At 36.9% G+C, this 23,518-nt stretch overlaps 2 protein-coding genes across 5 annotated transcripts; one reads left to right on the forward strand and one right to left on the reverse strand.

The window, feature by feature from the left end:
- Window positions 1-5,522: 5,522 nt before the first annotated feature.
- Window positions 5,523-17,719, forward strand: LOC149009204 (transcription factor TGA4-like). Of its 4 annotated transcripts, none has more exons than XM_089160327.1 (9): window positions 5,523-5,704; window positions 8,068-8,279; window positions 8,390-8,464; window positions 9,692-9,751; window positions 9,839-9,916; window positions 10,895-10,958; window positions 12,664-12,935; window positions 15,783-16,010; window positions 17,216-17,719. In XM_089160327.1, the coding sequence occupies exons 2-9, from the start codon at window positions 8,091-8,093 to the stop codon at window positions 17,384-17,386; spliced, it is 1,137 nt and encodes a 378-aa protein (XP_089016453.1). In that variant the 5' UTR covers window positions 5,523-5,704; window positions 8,068-8,090; the 3' UTR covers window positions 17,387-17,719. The 4 variants fall into 4 exon arrangements, with proteins under 4 accessions (XP_089016453.1, XP_089016457.1, XP_089016455.1 ...); XM_089160331.1 differs by having other exon boundaries at window positions 5,525-5,704; window positions 17,234-17,719; XM_089160329.1 differs by lacking the exon at window positions 5,523-5,704 and adding an exon at window positions 6,814-7,615.
- A 300-nt stretch (window positions 17,720-18,019) lies between these two features.
- Window positions 18,020-23,372, reverse strand: LOC149009205 (alanine--glyoxylate aminotransferase 2 homolog 1, mitochondrial-like). Its single transcript, XM_089160326.1, has 9 exons — window positions 22,946-23,372; window positions 22,310-22,540; window positions 21,288-21,458; window positions 19,694-19,837; window positions 19,403-19,582; window positions 18,947-19,172; window positions 18,378-18,491; window positions 18,203-18,289; window positions 18,020-18,104 (listed from the first exon to the last, which is right to left on the reverse strand). Exons 1-9 carry the CDS (start codon window positions 23,156-23,158, stop codon window positions 18,061-18,063), a joined length of 1,410 nt encoding a protein of 469 aa, XP_089016452.1. The 5' UTR covers window positions 23,159-23,372; the 3' UTR covers window positions 18,020-18,060.
- Window positions 23,373-23,518: the final 146 nt, after the last annotated feature.

Consider the following 23,518-nt stretch of genomic DNA (forward strand, 5'->3'; position numbering starts at 1 on the left):
TTACACCTCCAGCTCCAAGTTTGATTCTTGAAATTCAGAACTTCAGAGTGATCAATTTGCAGAGCTCACCATTGAAATAGAGAATACATGCAGGTACAAGATAAGATTTAATGTAGTTCACTTGAATAAAATTATCAAAATACCCTTGTCATTTTTACCAAAAATAAAACACCCTACCTTAAAACAAGGGCTGTTCTAGTTACCTCTTGACAGTTGTTGATTTATTGGTTGGGATATTTCACCTACTATTTATAATCCTTCTTTAAGACCAATGCCAATATACCAAGCAATTAATGTGACTAGGGTACCGTTGTCTTGTGAAATTACATATTACCCCTTTATTTTGCTCCCTATTTTCATGTTATTATAGTTGTCAATTAAGGTGTCACTTATGCAATTCATAGGCGTTAGAGTCTAGATCGTCTCCATTCAGCCTAGCCCTCCATTCATACAATTACACTCACAAGGTCTGCTAGTCTCAAACAATGATAGTGTAGGTCACACACTCATATGAATGTAGCTATATCAATGGAGAGGATCTCCACTATAGGAGTTATGGTCAATTTAGACGTCTTATTTATGGACACTCAAACTTTGTAATATTCACTCCCACACTCATTCAAGACCAACTCCAAGCACTTGAAGAAAGTCCTGTAAGAGTACACATTCTCAGGTCCTAGAACAACAAACTCACATAGCACATCACACCATCTTTCGAACAATAATAAAGAGAAGATTTGTCCACATGAGATGGGATACAAAGCTTGTCATAATTTGCCTCTGGGCATCTCACCTGGGTTGTACTTTTCTCTCCTATCTTAGCTTCTATGCATTGAGTGTGGATCATTTTTCATGAAAGGGGGCACTCTGTGCTCCCCTGACAATTTTACAACCACGAACTATGTGGGACCCACAAGTAAAAAATAATAAAACATTTAAAAAAAAGCATCACCCTAATCTTGTGAACCCTTATAATTTGTGGTCAATAGTCGTCGCCTCGTTGGAGAGCACAAAGTGCTCCCTATCGGGGGAGATGATCCAGACTCCTATGCACTTTGTAATACTTTCTAAGCATAATGGGGTATACACCTGATTTTGTTGTTGAATTTCCTCCTATCCATAATGGGCTTCAAACAAAAATTTCACATGTAAGACTAGTAAATTCCATGATTCCTTTGGTGAAGATTCGGTGGAAGAACCATACCCCTGAAGAAGCTTCTTGGGAGAAGGAAGAAGATATGAAGGAGAAGTTTCCTTACCTCTTTGGAAACACAGGTACGCTTTCAATTTCGGGGACGAAATTTCTTTAAGGGGGGGAGAATGTAAAACCCAGCCCTAACATTGACCCGGAAACCTTGTTATTTGTAGGTCCGATGACCCGAAGTAAAGTAAGAAGTCAGCTTTGGGCCATCCCAGTAGAGGACTTAGTGTCTGGCTTTGAATCCATGAAAGTTGATGATGAGGTTCTATTTTACCATCATATGAAATTAAATGGACGTTTTGCAGTTTTTTTTTTTTTTTTTTTATCATCTATCCACTCCCCCCCCCCCCCCAACACCACCCACATGGTTAAATACTGAAATAATGTCAATACATTGTTGATAGAGTGGTAAGATTCATACTTCTCAGTGGAGAGGTCATGGGTTAGATCATTGCGGACAATAAAACTCCCTCTGAGGATGTAATTGAGGTGCGCGCAAGCTGACCTGGATGAACTTCTAAAAAAAAAAAAAAAAAAAAAAACTGAAATAAATAAGAACCTATGAATTTCACTAGAAAAAAACACAAATTTCAAAACCTTTTGATCAGTGAAAAAGGAAAGAAAATAATAACAACTTACAAGAATAAGAACAACCAGAAAAATTCGGTCCCATGTAATAGCAGGAATATTTCCATCACATTTACACCTGCCGCAAACATCTATGATATGTCCATCATAATAGAATAAGACCCCACATCTCCACAAGTTCAAACAAGGAATAATGAGAATTAACATCACATCATCAACAGGACCTATAAGTGTTTCCAATGTTGTTGGTTTTGATTCAAATGATCAAAGCACTTCACTTACATTTTATGGTTTGGCAACCATCAACTTTCCTCACATGAAAGATGCAGCTTGGATATCTCCTCCAATAGTCGTAAGATTCATACTTCTCTCGGTAGTTTTTTTATGAATACAGTTCTATTACCAAAAAAAAAAAAAAAAAATTTATTCTCTATCATGGGCTCTACACATGATATATAGTTATAGAATGTAGAAGAAAAATAAACTAAGGTCTTAGAGAACCTAGGTTACCCAAACCAAAAAAGAAAAGCTACGTTACAGATGAAGGTGTTTGGTAAGACTCTCGAGAACAGTAGTCTTTCACTCCAACAGAGAACAACCTTACTAGAATTGTATTTATAAAATTTTTAAATAATTTTAAATATCACACTCGGCTACAGTATTGAGTTTACCAAGTCTCAAACTCTATAATTAAACATTATCTTGGATGTGATTGAATCGGTTGTAGGGTTGGAATAGAAATTATGTCACACACGGAGTCATTTAAGTTTGATTTTAATATTTAGTTTTGAATTCGCTTCTAAACCCACAAGAAAAAAATAATAATAAGTGGGTTATCCATTTATATTTTTAGGTAAACCCCGTCCATTAAGTATGCTTCCCAAAAACATAACTTTTTTCCTGTAGAGATCCCCCATTTTTTTTTTCAAGTAGGACCCTTCATCCATTTTCAGATCAAGTCTTTGAGAATGAATTAATAATGTTATATAATCTCACAATCCTAGAAAAATAAGGATTGAATCTTACATGATTGGAGAAATTTTGATATACCCTAAAAAAATAATTAGAATACATAGCACTATCATGTAAAAAATTTCCTATTTTTGAGAAAAAGAATTCCATGTTTCTTAATAAGAGCCAGCACAGCAAAGCCCACTTTGTTTAGAGATCCATGTTGCTTCTTTTACTTTAATAATTAGAGTAATGGATAACATCACAGGGAAGCCCACTTCTAAGACACCAATGTTGCCTCTTTAAGGGCACTGCTATTGGTGATATGATTCTGGAAAGTTGATGCCTTTCCACCTTTTTGTGTTCTCTCTCCATGTCTCATCCAAGAGAAGAGAAAGAAGAATCCAAATCTTATTTGAAAGCAAAAGAGAACCACAGAGATGTTTTATAGTTGGGCGGTGGTGGTGGGAATGTGCAAGTGTGAATTTATATTTATGAAGCAACAGAGAATCTTGTTTGTTTAAAAGCCTTCTCCACCTTCCTTGGCTGATAATACTTCAAGATAACTCATGTGGATAAGGATAACATTCCTATAAATAGTTTATTCTATGATTTAACATCATCTCACCAATACAAAAAAAAAAAAAAAATGATTTAACATCACAATCTCTTTTATATCAAATGCTTTAAAGCAAACTCTGTTTTTGGGGTGTGCATGTAAAGAAAATTCTCCTGAGTTAAAGCACCTTCCTTAGCCAACACATTGGTAACTATATTCACTTTTCTGTGCACATATTTGAAAGATGCCACAAAAGAACAAGTCATACGAAGGATATTGGAGATTATGGAAAAAACTTTTCGAGGTGCCCCAGTGAGATGTGAAAATCTTGTGCCCATAGTAGAGCCTGCCTCAAGGTCATTGCCTCTAGAATGAGAATATCTGATGATGCTACACCACGACAAAGCCAAATAACATCTTTTGTTTTTTGGAAGCTGAGGTTCATCCGAGCCAACTTGCGTGCACCTTGATTACATCCTTAAGGGGGAAACACTGTCTGCAATGATCGAACCCACGACCTCTCCACTGAGAAGTATGGATTTCTATCATTCTACCAATTCTGCATTGGCAAAGCCAAATAACATCTTGCCCATGTGATCACGTGCAATTCCATCATACCCAGCTAAGCTTATTCTTGAAAAAATACCATTAACATTAATTTTTGTAATATTGTGATTAAGGAATACTCATTTGATCAATCTATGGGGCAGAGACGACTCTGCCTTGAAAGATGTATTTGAGTTGTAAAATTGAAGATCTTTCCATATCTAAAAGTGGAGATGTGTTTCCATTTGATCACGTGCATTGAAGCAAACTCTTGATGTGGTGACAGTTTTGATACCAAATGTTAGGTACTTAATCAGTGTACTAAAAATAAAAGCTCTGAAGTTAATGTAATTAGTTTAGTTAAATTATTTAACTTATTTCATACTAAACGGACACAATGCGTGTAAACTGACCTGGACATGATAATTCTATAATTAATATTATTTTTTTCATTCGAAATGTTACAATTTTTATTATTTATTTTTGTAGGTAATGTAGGACATCACGCAATTACATTAAGACAAGAGACTGAGTTAGGTAAAGCTTATCTATCAACAATAAATTACCAAAACAATAAACCTAATTAAAATAATAGAATCTCAAAGAAGAGAGAATTAATCAAAGGATCCCAGCATGGTTAAAAACTCAATAATTGATGATATGTAAGGACACGATTGGCTAATGTCATGGTTAATGATCTTATTAATATCTAAGGCCTTTGGTACAAACACAAATGAGAAATTCATATTTAAATGTTTGGCATCATTCGAATTTATTATTTAAAATAAAGAAAACCTCCAAAACCAAAGAACTTATCCATATGGATTATGAGAGAATTCATATCTTCATTTGTGTAAGTTTACAAAGCATAAGTAAGATGAGGGTAAAAAGTCAATACACATTCTTTAAAAAAAACCAAACTTTTCCTTTTTTTTCTCACTTGTTACTTCATTTTACAATTTTATCTGACACCAAATTTATCCATTCAAATTTATTCCAAAATCCCAAACCATTTTCCTTCTGACCAAAAAGACTCGTACTTATTATTTAATAGGCATAATAGAGAATGAGAATTGATACCAAAAAGAGCCTAAGTCTGTGTTTGGACCTTGGGCTTCAAAATTAAAAATAAACTTCTGGGGGCAATGACGTCAATCACGCACTAATTAATCTTATCCGAAAAATCGAGTATCTTGAGAGAAGCTAGTCCATGGCCCATGATGCACCTGACGGTTTAGGCCGTTGGATCTAATGCAAGTTTACACGTGTAAAGAAGAAAAGAGGGAGCGCAGGATAATTAGGTGATGTGCTGATACACCCAAGCTCAACTTAGCGATAAGCGTCTTTAGTTCGCAATAAACATCATGTTCGACACGTCAGCTTCCGTTGAAGTCGAATAGACAACTACGACAGAGATGATGATCACGTCATCTCAGAAGATTCTTAGAATTTTCCGAGACTAAATTCCGGTGCCGGTGTCTGGTTTGGCCGGGAAATGACGTCATGGTGGGGCGGGGAGAGGAGATGACCTGGTGCGCATTTTCTGAGTAGTAGCGATTTAGTGGAAAAACGACCAATATTAACCGTTGACTGTAATAGATGATTAAAAAAAAAAAGATAGAAATTGAAATAATTTTGGTATTAATTATTTATTTAAATTTGTCCTGCTCGTCTACTTGTGATTTAAGCTGTGGTTTTGCTTTTCTTTCAATTCAATCACCAGAGAGTTTTGGAGGAATGGATGTTAGGGATTTTTGGAAACTAGGTTGTCTGTTGCAAGGTTTCGATGCTTTTATAGTACAAAGATTTATGCTTCAAAGAGTAGAGAATTGAGCGGGAATATTCCTTTGGATTTAAAGGTTGAGTTTAATGGTCTTGGTGATTGAAGTTCTACGATTATACTATTGTTTCTTCATATTCTTGATTGATAGAGGCTTCTGTTGTGTCAATTCTGCTTGTTTGTTTATATGCTGTTCTGTATTACTCTGTTCCATTAACTTGGATTTTGTAGCTGAAGGTATAGATGTTGCATGTTGCTGGACGTTTTTGGGGAAAAATATCAATTGTCTACTTCTTTGGTAATACTTTTTGGGTAGAAGACTAGAAGAATGGGTAGATGGATTCCTCAATGGTGGACACATGGAATCTCAACCTGATGCAAGCAGCATAACTAAACATGGTGTGCTTAGGTTAGGTCGGATAGATTATCTTGTGATGAAAGCTGGGAAGTTATGTTTTCTTGCCTTGACACTATTTACTTTAATTTATGCTTTCCATGGTCCTTCTGTGTGGACTGGGAAGCTCTGTTTTTCTTTTCTTCAAACAGAAATGAAAAAGGAAAAAGGAAAAAAGAGAAAAATGATCATAATTTTTAATAGACGTATTTGGAAGGAGAAGAAAATGTTTACAGTAGAGAAATCTTGGAGTCAATTGATGAGTTTTTTAGGTTATGATCGATCAGATGAATAACTCCTGAGTATGTTCGACTTCGTGTCTCCCTTTCGTATTCTTCAATGCATTTTACCTCATTCCGGTTGATCAGATTCTTTGCGTTCCAACCTTGACACCCGTGGATGAAGAGGAAGAAGTTCAATTGAAGTTTAAATTCCATCCCCAAGCTTTATACTCTTCAATGCTTTCATGCTAAAACCTCATCTTAGAAACTATCATCATACTATCTTGTGACTCATTAACCTCTTGTTGCTCACTGGGTAGGATCAAATGATGCAGTTTCCAGCTTGAATCCATTTTGTGGTGGGGTGAGACACACCTTGGGGGGGGGGGGGGGGTGTTGTTGCAAGGTATCCATCTTCTGATGAGCTATGATCCGGGATGCTATAGAATGTGGTATAATATTATCCTAAAATAGGGTTGAATTTTTTTCAGGCCCTGGCATGGGTTATAGCACTCACATAGAAGTAAAATAGCCTACTATGCTCACCCACCCCCCCCCCCCCCAACCAAAATAGAAAGAAAGAGCCTACTGTGAGCATTGAATAGAAATGCAGTGTTCTATTTACTGACAATATTTATTCAATGTCTATCATCTTGTGGTGGCTTACAAGATCTTTCCATCTTGGAGTAGGGAATTTAGCACTACCAAGAAAATTCATTACATTGAGTCTTACCTATGCTTGCGTATTCTGTGGAACTTGATCTCTTATTAACAATCATTGAGAGTAAAACCCATTTTGCAACTTAGAATCACACTGGCTTCATCAGGATAATTGGTTATGCTTCTACTCTTCTGCATTTATTGAAGAATCTTTTAAATTGCCTGTATGCCATAATAGTTGAATGCGTTAATGATATGTGAAGGTTATCTGGCAAGAGTGACATGCAAGCACTTCAGATGAATGAGAACTGTTTATCACTATGCCAATTGTTAAATTCATTGTTGAAAGTAAATGGCCAATCTGCCCTTAGTACTAAAAAGAAAAAAATGAAAAGAAATTGGTGATCAGCATGTTTATTTTTCATTTGTTTTCCAATAGCATGTTTTTTTGATTGTTCATTATAAAATAGTTCACCTGTAATTATATAGCTTGATCCATGAACTGTAAGCTTCCACTATGAACTCCAAAGCCTAGTCAGTCTTCTTTCCTGGTCTTATATTTCATTGATAGAGATTCATTACGACCAGGTTTTGCTGGTTTCCATTCCCATGTCAGAACTTTGAAGCTACAATCTACCTGGGATTTGTCATTGACAAATAGTTCTATCAAGGAACTTGCTTGACACTTACTGGGAAGATCACTGATAAGTTCAAGGTTGGCTGTTGGTTCTTGATTCTTGAGTACTTCAAATTATCTATTTTGTTCTTTTGTTCGACATTACTTTGATGGTTTTTCATTGTGTATCACTTCGATAGGTTTTTGGGAGAGTTTTGTTATGACTAGGATTCTAATTTTCATTTTAGTGGCACCAAACTGTAGAATTCTAGATTGTGTGAGACCATCAAGCAGAATTCCAACTTCTCCGGATAACTAAGTCGATGTTCTGATCAATAAAGGTGCACTAAGTTTTAGATAGATCTTGTTGTGTCTAATGAGCAGCTTTACCAAAGTACATTTCTTTTTTCACCTTTGGTTTTATTTTCGTGTCATATGCATGTTTTCTATAATACTTTGTTGAATTTGTGTAGTAATGTTACAAATTGCTTCCTCTGATAATTCCTAAAATTTTATTCTGGTTATCTTATCTGAATCTTTTATGATTGTAGGCATGCAATGCTGCAGATGAGTAATGTTGCCTTCTGTTTTTAGTCAATATAGTATGAACTCTCCCTCAACCCAATTTCCTGCTTCCAGAGGAATGGGTATATATGAGCCAGCTCACATGATTAGCATGTGGGCTGAGTCCCTCAAAGGCAGTGCTAGTCCAACTACTGAGTTATCTGCGATTGTTGGGGTGGAGACAAAGCTTGACAATAAGGTGTGGCTTCTTGGTGCTTACTCTATCTTGGTTATGAAAAGCAAGGAATGAATGAAGAATACTTTTCTTATTACTTTGTAATTTTCCTTTAATTTATGTGGCTTTTCTAGGCGGAAGAGACTTCTCATGGAGTACTAGGTCATTCAAAAAAATATGTCCAAGAAACAAGAAAACTCTCTGATAAGGTAAATAGATCATTTCATTGACACCTCATCAATCATTCAACCCCCCCCCCTTTCTCTTTCTTTCTCTCCCTCAGTGAACACAATTTCCTTCTCAACCAAGTTATTTTATTTTTTTAGGTTTCTAGGGGACGTAGTTTCCAACATACAGATGCTAATGTGGGTTTGGTTAATGAATCCTCCTATTCTGTAATACTCTGTTCAAAGCCACAAAATTTGTTAAATCATAAGCACTCATGTCTCATGCCAATCTTTTAAAAATCTGTTATGCGTTGTGTCTAATTTGGAGAAAAAAAAGTCAAGTTAAGGGGATGTTAACATAAAACTTTGATGGGAACTTTTGCCACCAAATTTATTTGATTTGAATAGGAGAGTAAAGATTTTGCCTGAGAATTACCTTATTTAATGAATTCTCTACAATAAGATGATAGGAGGATGTTTGTTAGCACAAAGTTATACATTCAAATTTGCAAATCCATTCCCTCATTGTCAATGAAGGAAACCGTAAAAAACAATGGATTTTAGAAATGCTAATTTTGCTTGTGAATAAGATGGATGAGGTCCTTCAAAATTGTTATAATTGTCTTCAGATATATTATTTGTAATGTAGACTGTAGAGAGAGTAAACAAAATAGGAGCTGGTTTAGCCTTTGATAAAACTTATGTTCTCTTTTATTTAGTTTGTTGCTGTTGGACTTAAATGCTTTAGAATGTATAATGATAATAGTATCAATCCTGTTATCTCATGATTTTAGCACCTTGGCTCTTTGTCTGAGGCAGGCTTTGTTTGGGATTTTGGAGTTCCCAAGATTTCAATCCAGTTTCGAAAGGCAACTAAAACAAAAGCTATATAGTTCAGGTCTCCAAATGCTATAAAGTTAAAATTTCCAGTTAGTTAGGAAAGAAAGCTGAGAAACAGAACATTAGGACTTAAAAGAAGATTTAGCAAATCAGGATATATTAAAAAGAATTCAAAGAAATGATAGAGCTGGATAAAGATTCATGTAAGAATCAGGTTGAACCTAGTCTAAATTTGACTGGATTTTTTAAGTTGTCTAAAATTTAGACTGATTAGGTAAAAAAAAAAAAAAAAAAGCTTAAAACTTTTATCACAGACCAAACCTTATTATTTGGACATTCCAAATCATGTGAAAGAGGTATTGTGTTATTTTGTTGAATAAATTTCAGTTGTAGCTTCTGTTTTATTAAAGTTTACCAATTAATCCACAGGTTCTAAGACGTCTTGCACAAAATCGTGAGGCTGCCAGGAAAAGTCGTCTGCGTAAAAAGGTTTGGATTGATACCTATGAAAATTGAATAGAAGTTCTTTTACTGTTGAAACTTGGATATTAACATTTTACAGATCATGCTTCATAGGCTTATGTGCAACAGTTGGAATCCAGTCGTTTAAAGCTTGCACAATTGGAACAGGAGCTTGAACGCACTAGGCAACAGGTTTGTCAAAACTCCCTTTCTTCATCTTCCAGTATTTCTATCAACCAATAATGTTTTAGTCATGGTCTGGGAAAACTTGGTTTCAAATCCCAACTCAGTCGGCTAAAAAACCAAGTTGGACCTAGAGATCTCAGCGAGTTGGCCTTTTTTTTTTTTTTTTTTTTTTTTTTTTTTGGGGGGGGGGGGGGGCTGTTCATTGGGGTTTTGACCTAATTTGGGCATAAAATTAGTACGTAGCCTATTTTGGGCCAGTGGCAATATCAGATTTTGCTAAAACAAAATTCAAATAAGAGACTTTTAGATTCTAGGTTGGCAGGCTATATGTACTAAAAATACTCTATTCTACACAGAATTTCTACTTTAAAAGCATTATAAATGTAAAGTATATCAATCCCAGCATTGACATTATCAATTCTTCTTTCACTCTGATTTGCCTCACTTCTCTTATAATAAACCAAAGTTGTGTAGTATATATTAAAAGGACAGTTGACCACCAAGATTTGGACATATGTTTTGGAAAACGAAAAATGATTTAGGGAAAAGCGATTTACCAAATTCTTAGTATCTCTTTTTCTTCTTCTTCTTCTTTCTTTTTTTTTTTTTTTTATTATTATTATTATTATTTTTTTGTTTGTTGAAGTATCTCCATGCAAATCCAGCAATTTTTCTGTCAAAGGGGATCAAAACCAGGTTTTTTGGAGCTTCACTGCCAAACCCTGTGAGACAACTGAGACTTGTTGAGATTTTGCTTGGTCTTGGTTGAGTTTAGAGTAACTTTATATGGTGGTTTGGGTCAGTCTTGGCTGAATTCAAACCGAAATCTCAGTCCTGACCTAGACAGTGTGTTTCTCCTTTTTTTTTCTGATCTCATTGCAGTTTTGCAAAAAACTGAGATATTTTGGGATCTCTCCGGTGAGTTCTCAAGCCGTGGTTTCAATTTACTTCCTATCAATTAAAGCAGTGGATGTCTTTATGCAGGGTACATACGGAGGTGGTGCCTATGACGCCAATCATCTGGGACTGTCTGAAACTGTTAGCTCAGGTTATTATCTGTTTCTTCTGCAGATATTTTAAGCAGCCATACTTATCATCCTAACGTACTTATCTTTCCAAAACTGTACTTGTTAATGTCATGTTCCTTTGTACCTTGAGCGTAAGGAAAGTATAGTGCAGGAAGCTAAGATGCTATAAACTAGATGAAAAATAATTAACAATGTAGTATCTTTTGGGTGAATAATAATAGATACAACCTAAATGGAAGAGAAGATACAAAGGGAAAATATAGTATACTGTTTCTATTCTAAGTAGTTTTGTTGTGAAGACCAATTTTGAATTTTCCAAGGCCTGTTTCAAGTTCTAAGCATGTCTGCCAAAAAATGGCAAACACCACTGGTGGGTCATGTTCATAATTTCAAGAGCTTCGAAATGACTGGTTGTGGGCCCCAATTTGTTAAGGAGTGCTTTTGGCCATTTTTGGGACAAGACAGTTTTGGTCCTTTTCTTGACTTAGGGTTTCTTTTTATTTTGTTATAAAATAGATATTTTATTGTTTTGAGAAAGCGTAGGACACAAACTTAGGGCTGTATCTCTTGTTTCATCTTTCCTCATAATGAAAACCAGCATCATACAGTGAGTCTGTCTTTTTCTTTTCCTCATGTGAGTGAACCATGTATATCTTGTCTTGTGCACGGGATGCCTTTTTCTTTTCCTCATGTTTTTATTTAGTAGCTGTGCTAATAAAAAATACAGTCAATTTGACTTTAGCACCTCAAAACTCTGGTCAGTGTATTTTAAGTACATGCAACACTAATGGATGTCTTGGTCAAATTTATTTTTTTTGGGCAATTACTAGACTGAATATCCTTTTCTATTATCCAGTTATTTGATGCTTCTTAAACACTGATCACTCTCGTCCAAATTGGTCCTTCACATTTGATAAGACCCCGCGAGTAGAATACGAAAATTATTAGGATTTAATTACTGGAATAACAAGAAAAACACAAGGACAAATAACACTGGTTACACAGGTGCCAGTCACTCCCTACACCTCACGGTGCCCTCAGCCAAGGGCTGCCCAAAAGCTTATGTAAAACATCCAATACCCTACCCCACATTTTTTCCTCTATTTATATCCCCCTTTTGTTTGTTATGCTAACTCCCCCCTCACTTTCTTATCCCAGGGCCCTAACAGCATCTTTGTAAAATTGTACTCCATAGGGTTGCTGGTGCATGGTAGATAGATAAGTGTAATAGCTCTACTGTCAGTTATTTTGGAGGAGGCCTTTACATTTATCATTGGTTAAGAAAACTGTGGATTATCTGAGAAACTCATGGAGCAGATGCACCTCCAATTTTTATATACCTTGACCATGTTGACTTTTTGAAGATTTCTGTTTTTTCTTTTGAAAAGCTAAATGAAGGGAGCATTGGATCTCCATTCCTAGACCAGATCTATGTGTCAGTCAAATTTCAATTTAACCATTGTGTGCCTTTAAATTTCATATAACTTGGCCACTCTAAGGATCTTAAGGACATTCAATTATTGAAATGAAGGGAAAAACTTCCATCTTTCTGCCTGTTTATTTTGTATGCTTGCATAGTGCTTCTTTCCTCTTGTTACCAGTCCAAAACATAGGGGAGAGGCGAGCATTTTGATGTGTGTACTTAGAATTGCACTGCATCACTTCTGAATTATTTCTGTGTATGTTGCCGCTAGCCATCCTGATGCTTCTCGGGGGATCTTTCAGGAGTTGCAACCTTTGAGATGGAGTATAAGCACTGGGTTGAAGAACAAACGAGACAGACACATGAATTAAGAACTGCTTTGCAAGCTCAGATAACTGATATAGAACTTCGTATGCTTGTGGATTGTAGCATCAACCACTATTATGATCTTTTCCGCATGAAAACGGTTGCTGCAAAAGCTGATGTTTTCTATGTAATGTCTGGTATGTGGAAAACATCAGCTGAGCGCTTTTTCCAGTGGATTGGAGGATTTCGACCATCAGAGCTTCTAAAGGTGATGACTTGTTAAGTTAATGGAGATTCTGGAGTTTTCACTGTGTACTGATGACGAACTTAGTCTCTACTAATATTTTACTCTTGTTCCAACAACATCCTTTCACTTGCTACTTCTTCAGTTAATGGAATCCTAATCAGCACATTTCTCTTGAATTTGATGATTTCCTTTTCTATTATTTGCAAAGATAAGTGATCATAATCTTTCCTTTTCATTTTTCTGGTCAACAGATTAAGGATTAAACAGAGACATACTGACCCAATTGTTTGTTCTAAAATGTTATTGTTACCATTATTTTGGGTTATTATGATTCAAAAAGTTAAATGTCGTTGATGTGTCCATATAAAGGAAAGGGTACCTTGACAGTCCATTTAGCCAAAGGGAGGACGATGTTTCTGGTCAAACATCCTGCTTGATGGGTAGCACATTCCTTCCATTAGCCACTAGAGGAATACGAGTGCAGTACTGCACCTGTCCAGGAATGCATCGTGGGTAATATACATTCCTCTTCTACCATCCACAAACACCCCTCCCCCCTCAAAAAAAAAAAAATAATAAAATAAAATAAACAAATAATCCCTCTCAACTGTCACTTTATGTGTATTTTTTGACTCTGAAGAAAAGATGAGAACACCTGTGCTGAGGATGAAATGCAATGAAAATCCCCATTGGATTCTCTCAGAATAAAAAAAATGCAGTATCAATGCTATCTTGATGAAGATCAAAACAATGGGACTGTCATGAATCTTCGATGGGTGAATCAGCCATGCTGATGATTCACTCTCTAGCTATTACAACTGTTGTGAAAAGGAGGAAGAAGAGGGAGCAAGAGTTGGTAATTGGAATCATGGGCAGGGGCCTGGAGGAGGCAGGGGTGGGTGGGGATGGGCAATTATGTAAGTTATAGATGGTCATGGTTAGCTTCTTTCCCAATGATAATTACCTCTGGGAATATCTAAGGGTAATAATGGGAACCCAAAAGGAGTCAACTTCAACTCTCCTAGAAAAGTAGTAAGGTGCATTCCTTTTATATTATTGGAATTCCAGTTATTAAGATATTCATACTTGTTTACCAAAAAAAAAGATGTTCGTACTTTGTGGTGTGTCTATATTGAGTTGTGGTTAGTCATGTTAGGTACAAATAGAAACATAAAAGTCTACAACTTAATCTAAACACATCAATGATCTCTGACTGTACTACTGTAGTCAGCAGCTTTTATTTATATACTTGATTGCAATGAGTGTAATTAGCAAGATAAAAGATTTCACAACTTAATCTAGACACACCATAAATTGAAGATTTGTGTCTTTTTCATGGAGATTATTTCTTTGTGCAGGAGATTATTTGTGTCTCCTTCTGAGATTTGCATCTTCCAGTGGATTTTCCTCGTGAAGATTTTTCTGCCTGCCTTCTTTTTGACATATATTGCCCATCTCTCAGTGGGATAGTTGGCCTGCAGTGATATTTTATTTGTCCTTCCCTACTGCTATTCTCTGGGATTTTTGTCCTGCTCTTGCTGTTGTTTATGGCCTGCAACTAGTATTCTTTGCCACTCATATAGTTGTCTAGATTTCTGCAACACAATTCAATTCTATTTCTGGGCTCATTCTTGATGTGCTTATGATCATGCTTATGATCGTGTTATGGCTGGAAGGTGGTGTCTGCCGACAATCGTGCAACTTCACTCTCCCAAAAACCTGGTTGGGCTCAGACATATTGGGATGAGACTCTCCTCCTCTCCAGCTCTTTCACCTGCCTCTTCAACTTCTCAGTTCTCATTCTCAATCCTTAACAGGGGCATCTCCTCACTAATCACCTGTACCTGAATTTTTAGAGAATCATTTTCCATTTTCATTTGAGTGCTATTGTTCAGCCTTTTATCATGAATTGCCTTATGCTGAAGGCACTTGCTGATAACTGGATTTTACAAATGATTATCTGTTTGAGTTGAATTCTACTGCTTATATATCTTCATTGTTCTAAGCTGGAGCATTGAGTATTTATGCTCCAGCTCAAGGGTTCACTGTTGGGATTCTAGTTAGAATTATTTTTATTATGTGGTAATGATATTATAAATTATGGTGTGTTTGGATCCAAGTTCTGGTAGTCTTGGTGGTGTTTATATTACATGACAAAGCTTAGGTTGAGTTAGAAGCCTTTCATGTTTCAATTTTTAATTACTGTTATTAACTCTATATAAGAGTCTGCCACCTATGATTAGATTAAATCTAACCATGGCTTATTTCTCTCCCTGTACTTAAGTCTCCTCTTTGTCCTTCTCTTCTTGTTCTTCTTGTTCACAGATCATTGTTGTTAAGATCAGGCTCTATCACACATATGCGGAGCTCTGTTCTCAACTTATGATCCTCATAGTTGGGCTTTTATCCATGTATGTGCAAAACCAAAAAATGCCTCCACTGACTTTGCAATCAACTTTCAGATGTCGTTGAGAAAGTCTGTCTTCTTTAAGTATTTGCCAAAAGAGAATTGCTTCTTCTTCTTCTTTTCATATTCTATCTCTGGGAATTTTGATACTGAGTATATATGTGATTAGTAATGGAAGCTGCTTGGCAATGTGTTGCTTCACTTATTTGTTTCACCCTGGATTAGCATGTCCTTCATATGCTTATGAGTTATTATCATGAATGTTGTACTTCAACCAGTCCCACTTTCTTGTATGAATACACGTATATAGTCTTCTACTTGAGATGTAAACCCTGAGGTGTCTGATATAATACCTTTTCTGCAAACAAGTGTTCATTTATTTCATATTTTTGGAGTTTTGGGTGGTTTTCTTTGGTCAATTGTATGATGATCGTGGGGATCTTTACTTGTGTTGGTCTCAGGTTCTCATGCGGCAACTTGACACCCTAACCGAACAACAGCTTATGGAAGTTTACAACCTACAACAATCATCTCAGCAAGCAGAGGACGCTCTCTCACAAGGGATGGATAAACTGCAGCTAACTCTGTCTGAAACACTTGCAGCTGATCCGCTGGGAGCAGAAAGTTACACATCACAGATGACTAGTGCAATGGAGAAATTAGAAGCTATTATAAGCTTCCTGAACCAGGTATCATATCACTTCCTATTATGTAGTTAGTTTCCATGCATCCTGGGTGCAGCCTTGCTTGCAAAGCAAGGGGGGCAAGGCTGAATAAATTTCCTCCTCCCAGACCTTGCAGTAGCGGGATCCTTGTGCACTGAGATGCTCTTTGTTTTCTTAGTAGTTGATGCTTTCTCTCTCACTTCCTGATGTACTATGGTTCTTGAGATATTTATTCTCATTTTTGCTGAATAGAATCTTTTCTTTGGATAAAACAGTCTGTGTGTTTATTAAGATGGAGATATTGATTAAGGGCCTCCTGGAAGCCCTTCTTGTGGATTTGGGTGGACATGATAGGATAGACATCAAAGTTGAGGTCCATTTCTCTTGCTGCATCACCTTCTCCCAGTTTCTGGGGGTTTTGCCCAGTACTTGTGTGCCAAGTAACACTTCCTTCCCAATTTTCATTTGGACCGATTGATTTGTCACTGGCTGCCATTTATAGGTGAAAAGTCTAATGACGGAGGGTAGGTTTGATATGGTAATGGATTGTATACATGTGCAATCTAGTGGGCTGTCTGGTAGATTGCCTGTATAAGGCCATTTCAGAGTCTCTCAGTCTCATTGGGGGTGAGTTAAAGTTCCTAATTGCCAGGTCTCTGGATACACAATCCAACATGACCTGTGATGAAAAATTAACATTTAATATCTCTTCCTGGTAAAGTAATCTAAGTTCCAGAAGTAGAATAATCATTGACTATTTTCAAGAACCTGGCAAGGTTCTTTAGAAGGAATCCCTTGAAGAGCAACTCAAAATTGGAAATTTTCAGCTTACCTTGAGAATAAATATTATGATAAATCTTTAATTTTTGAGCTGAACCTACTACCTGAATGCTAGACTGATTATCCCATGTGGAAGCTGATTTTATGTTTGTTTGTAATTCTGTAATATCTGATGGCTGAAGTCTAGTACCCATGTCAAAATCGAACCTGTCACCATATTTGGTGAAATTTTTTTTGTGCATTCAGTATGTTGAGAAACCTTAGCTTAAAGGGTTTTAATAGAGATTCAGGGTCATTTTCTCCATTCGAGCTCTCAAATCCAGTAGGTTCTTCAGAGGGAAAGTGAATTTTCACCAGGGATACTTGAAATTATGGATTTGGTTTCTCTAATTGGCTACTGTTTGGAACTTCACCCTATTTTTCTAGTTATTTTAGTGAATTAGCCACAGTTGTTTTCTTCAAAACAGGCAGACCACATTCGCCAGCAGACTCTGCAACAGTTGACTCGCATCCTGACTACCCGTCAATTAGCAAGAGGTCTGGTTGTCTTTGGAGATTACTTCAACTGCCTAAGAGCCCTTAGTCAACTCTGGGCTGCCTGTCCTCGTGAGCCAGGCTAATCCATGAAGGACATGGTGGCCTTAATGTTTCTTGGGTATGATGCTGGAGAATCACTCTCAACAGCAAGGGAAGACTCAACAAGCTAAACAGAAGCCCTTTGAACAGTTGTCATTGTTAGCATGTTATGATCACATCTAAGCTAAGCTGCTGATTTTTCAAGCATAAGTAACTGTAAATATGAAACTCCACGCGCCGTCTCTGAAAGGAGGTTCTGTTCACTGAGTTCAGCTCCACTGGACGTCTGTGATATATGGTTAGACAAAATTATTGGGTGTTAGGTTATAATGATTGAGCAGAATTATGTAAATTATAGAATTGTTGTCTGCATCTGCACTGTAAGGATTTTGGAGAGGAAAGATGTATATTCGAATTACCACATCACGAGTTGGCTTCTTCAAACCCTCTCTCTCTCTCTCTATCTCTTAGCCAGTTTTTGTAAAATCAGAACTCCAGTCTCTGAACCCTCAGCTAAGCAAATAAAATTGAAGAAGTCAGCATTTATCAGTCAAACTTCCCTCTAGCACGTGTACATGTAGAAGGAACAGAAGAAAATTAACAATTTTCATTTCTTTAAATTAAAAGTACCAACAAATCTACAACCAATGCATCTACTCTTTGCTGTGGGAGTTGGATCCACGCCAAGGACTATAGAATCACCATAGCAGGTCAATCCTCACAATTTTGACATGGCATAATCCATTGCATCCACAAGGAAATCTGCACATAAATAAGCAAGTCAACATATGCAAACACAGAATATTATTGAGAGACTTTCTTTCAAGGTGGGGGAATGGGAGGTAGATAGAGAGAGAGACCTGCATCATCTCTTGTGAAGCACATGGGTGGTTTTATTCTGAAAACGTTTCCATGGAGACCTCCCTTCCCGACTAGCACTCCAAGCTCTTCAGCAGTAAGGAAGAACAGAAAAATGATTTTACAAGATAAACAGACAAGAAAACAGATATATGCACAAGTATATATGCATTTTACCTCTCAGCTTCTCAAACAAAACAGCAGTTTCTGCCTTTGCGGGTGTCTTCTCTTTCCTGTCGGTGACAAGCTCTACCCCAACCATTAAGCCTCTACCTCTCACATCTCCTATGACTGAAAAACAAGATACAGTAAAATGAGCAAATAGAACAGAGAATTGCATCATTTTACATGATGCAACAGGTTTCAGGTCATGCCTAGTGTCTATCCAATTCCACATTTCCTTGAGAAAGTTCTCTAAGGAGAATTGGATACAAGGATCTGGCTTGGACCTGAGATGAGCCATAAATTTACTACTGAACATATCAACAACCGTGTTCCACTATATTTATAAGTGATAGCACTAAAAAAATAGGCTAAGTTAGAAGTTCAGAATAGAAAATCGTGCCATTGAAGGATCAAGAAAAAGCTTGTCATCTATCACCCCAATCAACAATTTGCAGTACAGATGTGGCATTTCACAATGTATCCAGAAAATATTTCTGGTATGCATTTCATAATGTATCCAGTAAAAATTTTTCAACAATTATCAAGCGTAAGAAGTTTGTGCCAAAGTTGAAGAACAGTACTATCATATTTTTGCTGAAGGTCTCTGAAACGCTCAATTAAATGAGAGCCAATATCTGCACAATGGGCTTGCCGTTTCTCCTTGTCAAGTACCCTGAGCACTGCAAGTCCACCAGAAGAACATACAGGGTTCCCTCCAAACGTGTTGAACTGAACTTTTTGAGCCAAAACATTTGCGATTTCTGGAGTTGTCACAACAGCTCCCAATGGCAAACCATTGCCAATGCCCTGTTAAGTGCATATTAATACACATCACAGACTGATAAATCAGAAGTGCACAGAGATCTGCAATTGTTGATGACTTAAAGTGAAGTTCTCACATGCCTAGAGGCAGACCATTGATGCATAAATATAAAACAAATGGTGAAAGCATCTCCATCTTTCTTTCTTCTTTTTCTCTCTTTTACTTGGGGGGGGGGGGGCAATAGTCACATATAAAATATGGAAACGGAAGAGACCTTAGCCATAGTCACTATGTCAGGAAGTACACCTTGGGTTTCAAACCCCCAGTAGTGGCTTCCAGTTCTCCCAAACCCTGTTTGCACTTCATCTGCGATGCATACACCACCTGCCTTATGTACAATATCATACACTTGTCTCAAATATCCTGGGGCCAATTCAACTGCTCCTCCAACTCCCTGGAATTTTCAAAATGAGGAAATTGAGTTAAGAATATAAGAGGAGTCCCAGGTCTTGATGGGTAGCAAACATTAAACCTCCATCTCATTCTATAACTTATCTAGCTCCACCTGAATGGTTTCTGCTATAAAACCAGCAACTTTTCCTGAAGTACCAAAGTCAATGTGTTCTTGCACATCTTTGGCATAAGAACTGGCATCTGAGCCAAAGACCCCACGATATGGATCAGGATTCATAACATGATGAATTTCACCCTGTAAAGTTTCACAGCAAGCATTGTGAGATAAGTAGAAATATCAATTGACGACTTCTCAACGTGCAAAGTTTCATTTGCATTGAAAAAAAAATCACAAGTGAAAATGCAAGATGAGAAAGGAAGAGGAATGAAGGGAAGGCGCGGGGGGGGGGGGGATGTGAGCCAAAGAATATGAACCCCTTTTGAGATAAACAGAAATCTATACAGGCCTATGAAATTATGACATATGGTACCAAGAAACTGCAGATGACGAAACTGTATGCATGCAATCCAAAAGAATGTGATGAATTTAGCCACAAAAAAGTTGGATAGGACAAAAATGGCCATAACATTTGGTTCAGGAACAGCCCAGGTAGGGCCAATTTCTCACCTGGCATCAGCAGGATTATGGTAGGTCTCATGTCAAAATATGCAAAGCTTATTAGTATGAACTGCGGAACAGGATTGGTTTTTCCATTAATTTGTGAGGGGAATCCACCATATAGTGATGGACTGCATGGAGGAGAGGTGGAAAGACAGTATAAGCATGTGAATGTTCCTGCATATGTTAGGTACAAGGGGGACATCGGCACATGTTTATCTAAACCTGCTAAAGGTTAATCCAAAGAAACCTTAGATCAAGTAGTCTCATTGGACATTGGGCGCGTTTGCGTGCGATGCTATCAACCATCTCAGATTCTGAACCCTTGACAACAATCACTCTTCTTTTCCACTTTAAAACCTGCCTTCTTCTCCATTTCATGAAACAAAACCCTAAAACCCAAAAATTAATTCAAACCAAACTTTCTAGCTTTGAATTCCAAAAAAACATAACCGAGAATGAGAATGACCTAAATGAAGCCTCCCCTGGATAGCTTGTATATCAAAAACCATAATGAGGACGATTTTCCACTACAAAATTAGTAATTGGATCCATCTTGATTATAGGGACTTAACCTTGTTATGAATAATCTTAGCAAGATATGGGATGCCATCACTGGGTAAACAACAATTCCGATCAGCATAAGAAGTGGAGGAAGTTCACAAGTTATCAAAAGCTCCCAAGGATCACTTCAAATACAAGAAGTGAGGCTTTAGAATGATATCAATTCCTACTTTTATGCTTAAAAAAAAATGAAATACTGGACAATGGTGCTATGGATCCCATTTTTATTGTGGAATGCCAAGAAGAACAAGGAGGATAGTAGCCTTGTCCTCAGAAATTTCTGATTACAAATAGTTTTAAGGCCAGATGCACTGGCTGCAAATGACCAAATCACCTTCCAATGGATGCAAGATACAAACAAGAACAGAGGGGTAAAATGATTCTGAATAAACAGATCATGCTTAGACTATAGTCCAATATTCTACCTTTAAAATACTCTGGAAAACAGTTACTGAAATTTCTACCGAAAGCCAATATTTTATGAACATACACAATAATCCAAAACTTTAGAAGATCATCAAACCTGTGGAATTGAGTACTTCCAAGTGTTTAGAGCCGTCAAACCAAGTGTCCCAGAGCTGCCACCATGATATGCATTTCTGAGGGCAATCATACCAAGATTACCACTATATAGTCGAGCCATCAGCATCGCTAATTCATTTGCCTCAGTTCCAGAATTGACAAAATATACAACCTGCATTTTGTTCAGGCTTAATTAGTAGTAGCATAAACTCTTCTTCTAATAGCATCACATATCCCTATGTACAACTAAGCCCCCATTATGGCTGCCGGACTCAAAATAAGTTTAAGGGCGACACAAAAATACGAAGAATCTATAATTTGTAACTAATGAACTAGCCACTCTTCTTTAATGCTAAATTTCCATTACATCTACTTTCTTACACAACACATACTAAAATGCTTACTATCACCGTCAACTCCAACTGTAAGTTCTTAACCACTGCTTCAAAAAGATATCAGTTAACTTCGATCAAAATTTATACCCATCTATTAATAAACTTTCTAATATGTAGTTATCACGCAGTGATCAGGCTACATCAAAATACCTTTATGATAAGAAAATACACGACAGTTGCTTTCTGTTTGAGCAACTCTTCAAGCGATCTAAGACTTAAATAACTGTATTTGTTTCATCAGAAAGGGCTTTCTTTAAAGTTTCCAGTAAGATAACATAGTGTGCACAGCCATGAAGTTCCACATGTTCAGAAAAGTATGGCAATGAAGTGAGAACTCAAGGTGACAGCCGATTTTTCCATTACTAACAAGTTCATTGGACTTGTCTATAGAATCTTCTGCCTTGTTGCACATCCTATGAAGATTAACTGCAGTTCTGTTGAATAGGTCAGGTACTCGCACAAGTTCAGGTGTTCACACAATATATATCCTCTTTTGGCCAAAAAAAAAAAAGGAAAACTCAGATACAAGAGAACCACGATATCTAGGCTTATATTTAACATTGAGTAGCAAGCACCAACATATAAGAAGAAAAAAACACACACACACACAGAGAAAAGAAAAAAAAACCTTTAGGTTTCCAGGCATTTTAGAGGCTAATGCCTCTGCATAATCAGCTATTGCGTGGTGCAAATAGATGGTTGTAGCATGTTGGAGAAGCCTGGTTTGTTCCACAATAGCATCCACGACTTCTGGATGGCAATGTCCACAAGACACTGTTACTATTCCCGCAAAGGCATCAAGATAACGCTTCCCATTCTCATCAAATAAATACTGCATTTTTCCTTCAACAATATTCAGCTGGAGACAAATTTAGAGCAAAAATCATTTTCCAAAATCAGAATCTATACAATCAATGCACAAAAAACAAAAATAAGACGATCCAGAACCACAATTCATATCCCTCTCTTAATGCTGAATTTAGCAAGTTAAACTTAGAGATCCAGAACCAAAGAGATCAGCACTGACAAGACGCAAGGAGAAAATAAAATTTAGAATAAGCATATAATAAAAAGAATAACAACGATTTTCCATTAGCAGATATATGACACAATGACCAGGTTTCAAACAGTAAGAGCTACGAGAAAAAGAACTCCTTTAAAAGGAAAAAAGAACAATTAGTGATTCAGAACCCTAAAACCGGCGATTTCATCTCTTCCTCTTTTCCAGAGATTGAATAGATAAAGCAAAGCGAGAAGAACTTACAGGCTTCTGATAGTAATAGAACAGAGAAGGACCAAGATATTTTTTTCGCTTCTGGAGAACTTCATCTGCTAGAGGTCCTTTGTAAGGTTTCGGTTGGTAATTGAAGGGAGGAATTGTTGGAGTGGATATTGAAGAAAAGCGACGTAACAACAAAGGTCTAATCTTCTCCTCCGCTTCATAGCTTCGCTTCAAGATATACCTTGGCATTGCCATCTCCGATCACAGAACAATTTTTGCTGGATTTTTCCGTTTGTTCTCTGATGTGGCTTCTTCCTCGGAAGACGAGATTGTTCCACACCCAAGCTCTGCTACTGCATTGTATTATATCGACTTTGGCAACTGTAGGAATCTGCTTGGTTGCCACCGTTAATGGGGGGATTTCCAATAAGGTGCTGACGTGTACTTTCCTTTTAAGATGGCGAAGGTGAGATGAATTCGGGAAAAAAAAATAAAAATGGTGGCATTAAAAACTGAGAAAGATTCCATATAATAGGTTTTTTAGGTAATGCTTTGATGGAATCATGATTTCAAATTTTCAAGTGGGTTCCGTAGTTCAACGTAGAGTCCAACAAA

This window comes from Hakea prostrata, chromosome 7 (assembly GCF_041222555.1).
Source record: "Hakea prostrata isolate BN-2017 chromosome 7, UWA_Hpros_2, whole genome shotgun sequence".
In the NCBI taxonomy this organism is placed as follows: Eukaryota; Viridiplantae; Streptophyta; class Magnoliopsida; order Proteales; family Proteaceae; genus Hakea; species Hakea prostrata.

Excerpts from the sequence above, each read along its gene's own strand:
- LOC149009204 (XM_089160327.1), top strand. The coding sequence starts at position 8,091 with ATGTTGCCTTCTGTTTTTAGTCAATATAGTATGAACTCTCCCTCAACC. Across the intron at positions 9,752-9,838 it reads AAAGTCGTCTGCGTAAAAAG|GCTTATGTGCAACAGTTGGA; the intron begins GTTTGGATTGAT and ends CATGCTTCATAG. Across the intron at positions 16,011-17,215 it reads TTATAAGCTTCCTGAACCAG|TTGTTTTCTTCAAAACAGGC; the intron begins GTATCATATCAC and ends AATTAGCCACAG.
- LOC149009205 (XM_089160326.1), bottom strand. The coding sequence starts at position 23,158 with ATGGCAATGCCAAGGTATATCTTGAAGCGAAGCTATGAAGCGGAGGAG. Across the intron at positions 22,541-22,945 it reads TCTATTACTATCAGAAGCCT|CTGAATATTGTTGAAGGAAA; the intron begins GTAAGTTCTTCT and ends ATTTGTCTCCAG. Across the intron at positions 18,290-18,377 it reads TTTGTTTGAGAAGCTGAGAG|AGCTTGGAGTGCTAGTCGGG; the intron begins GTAAAATGCATA and ends TTACTGCTGAAG.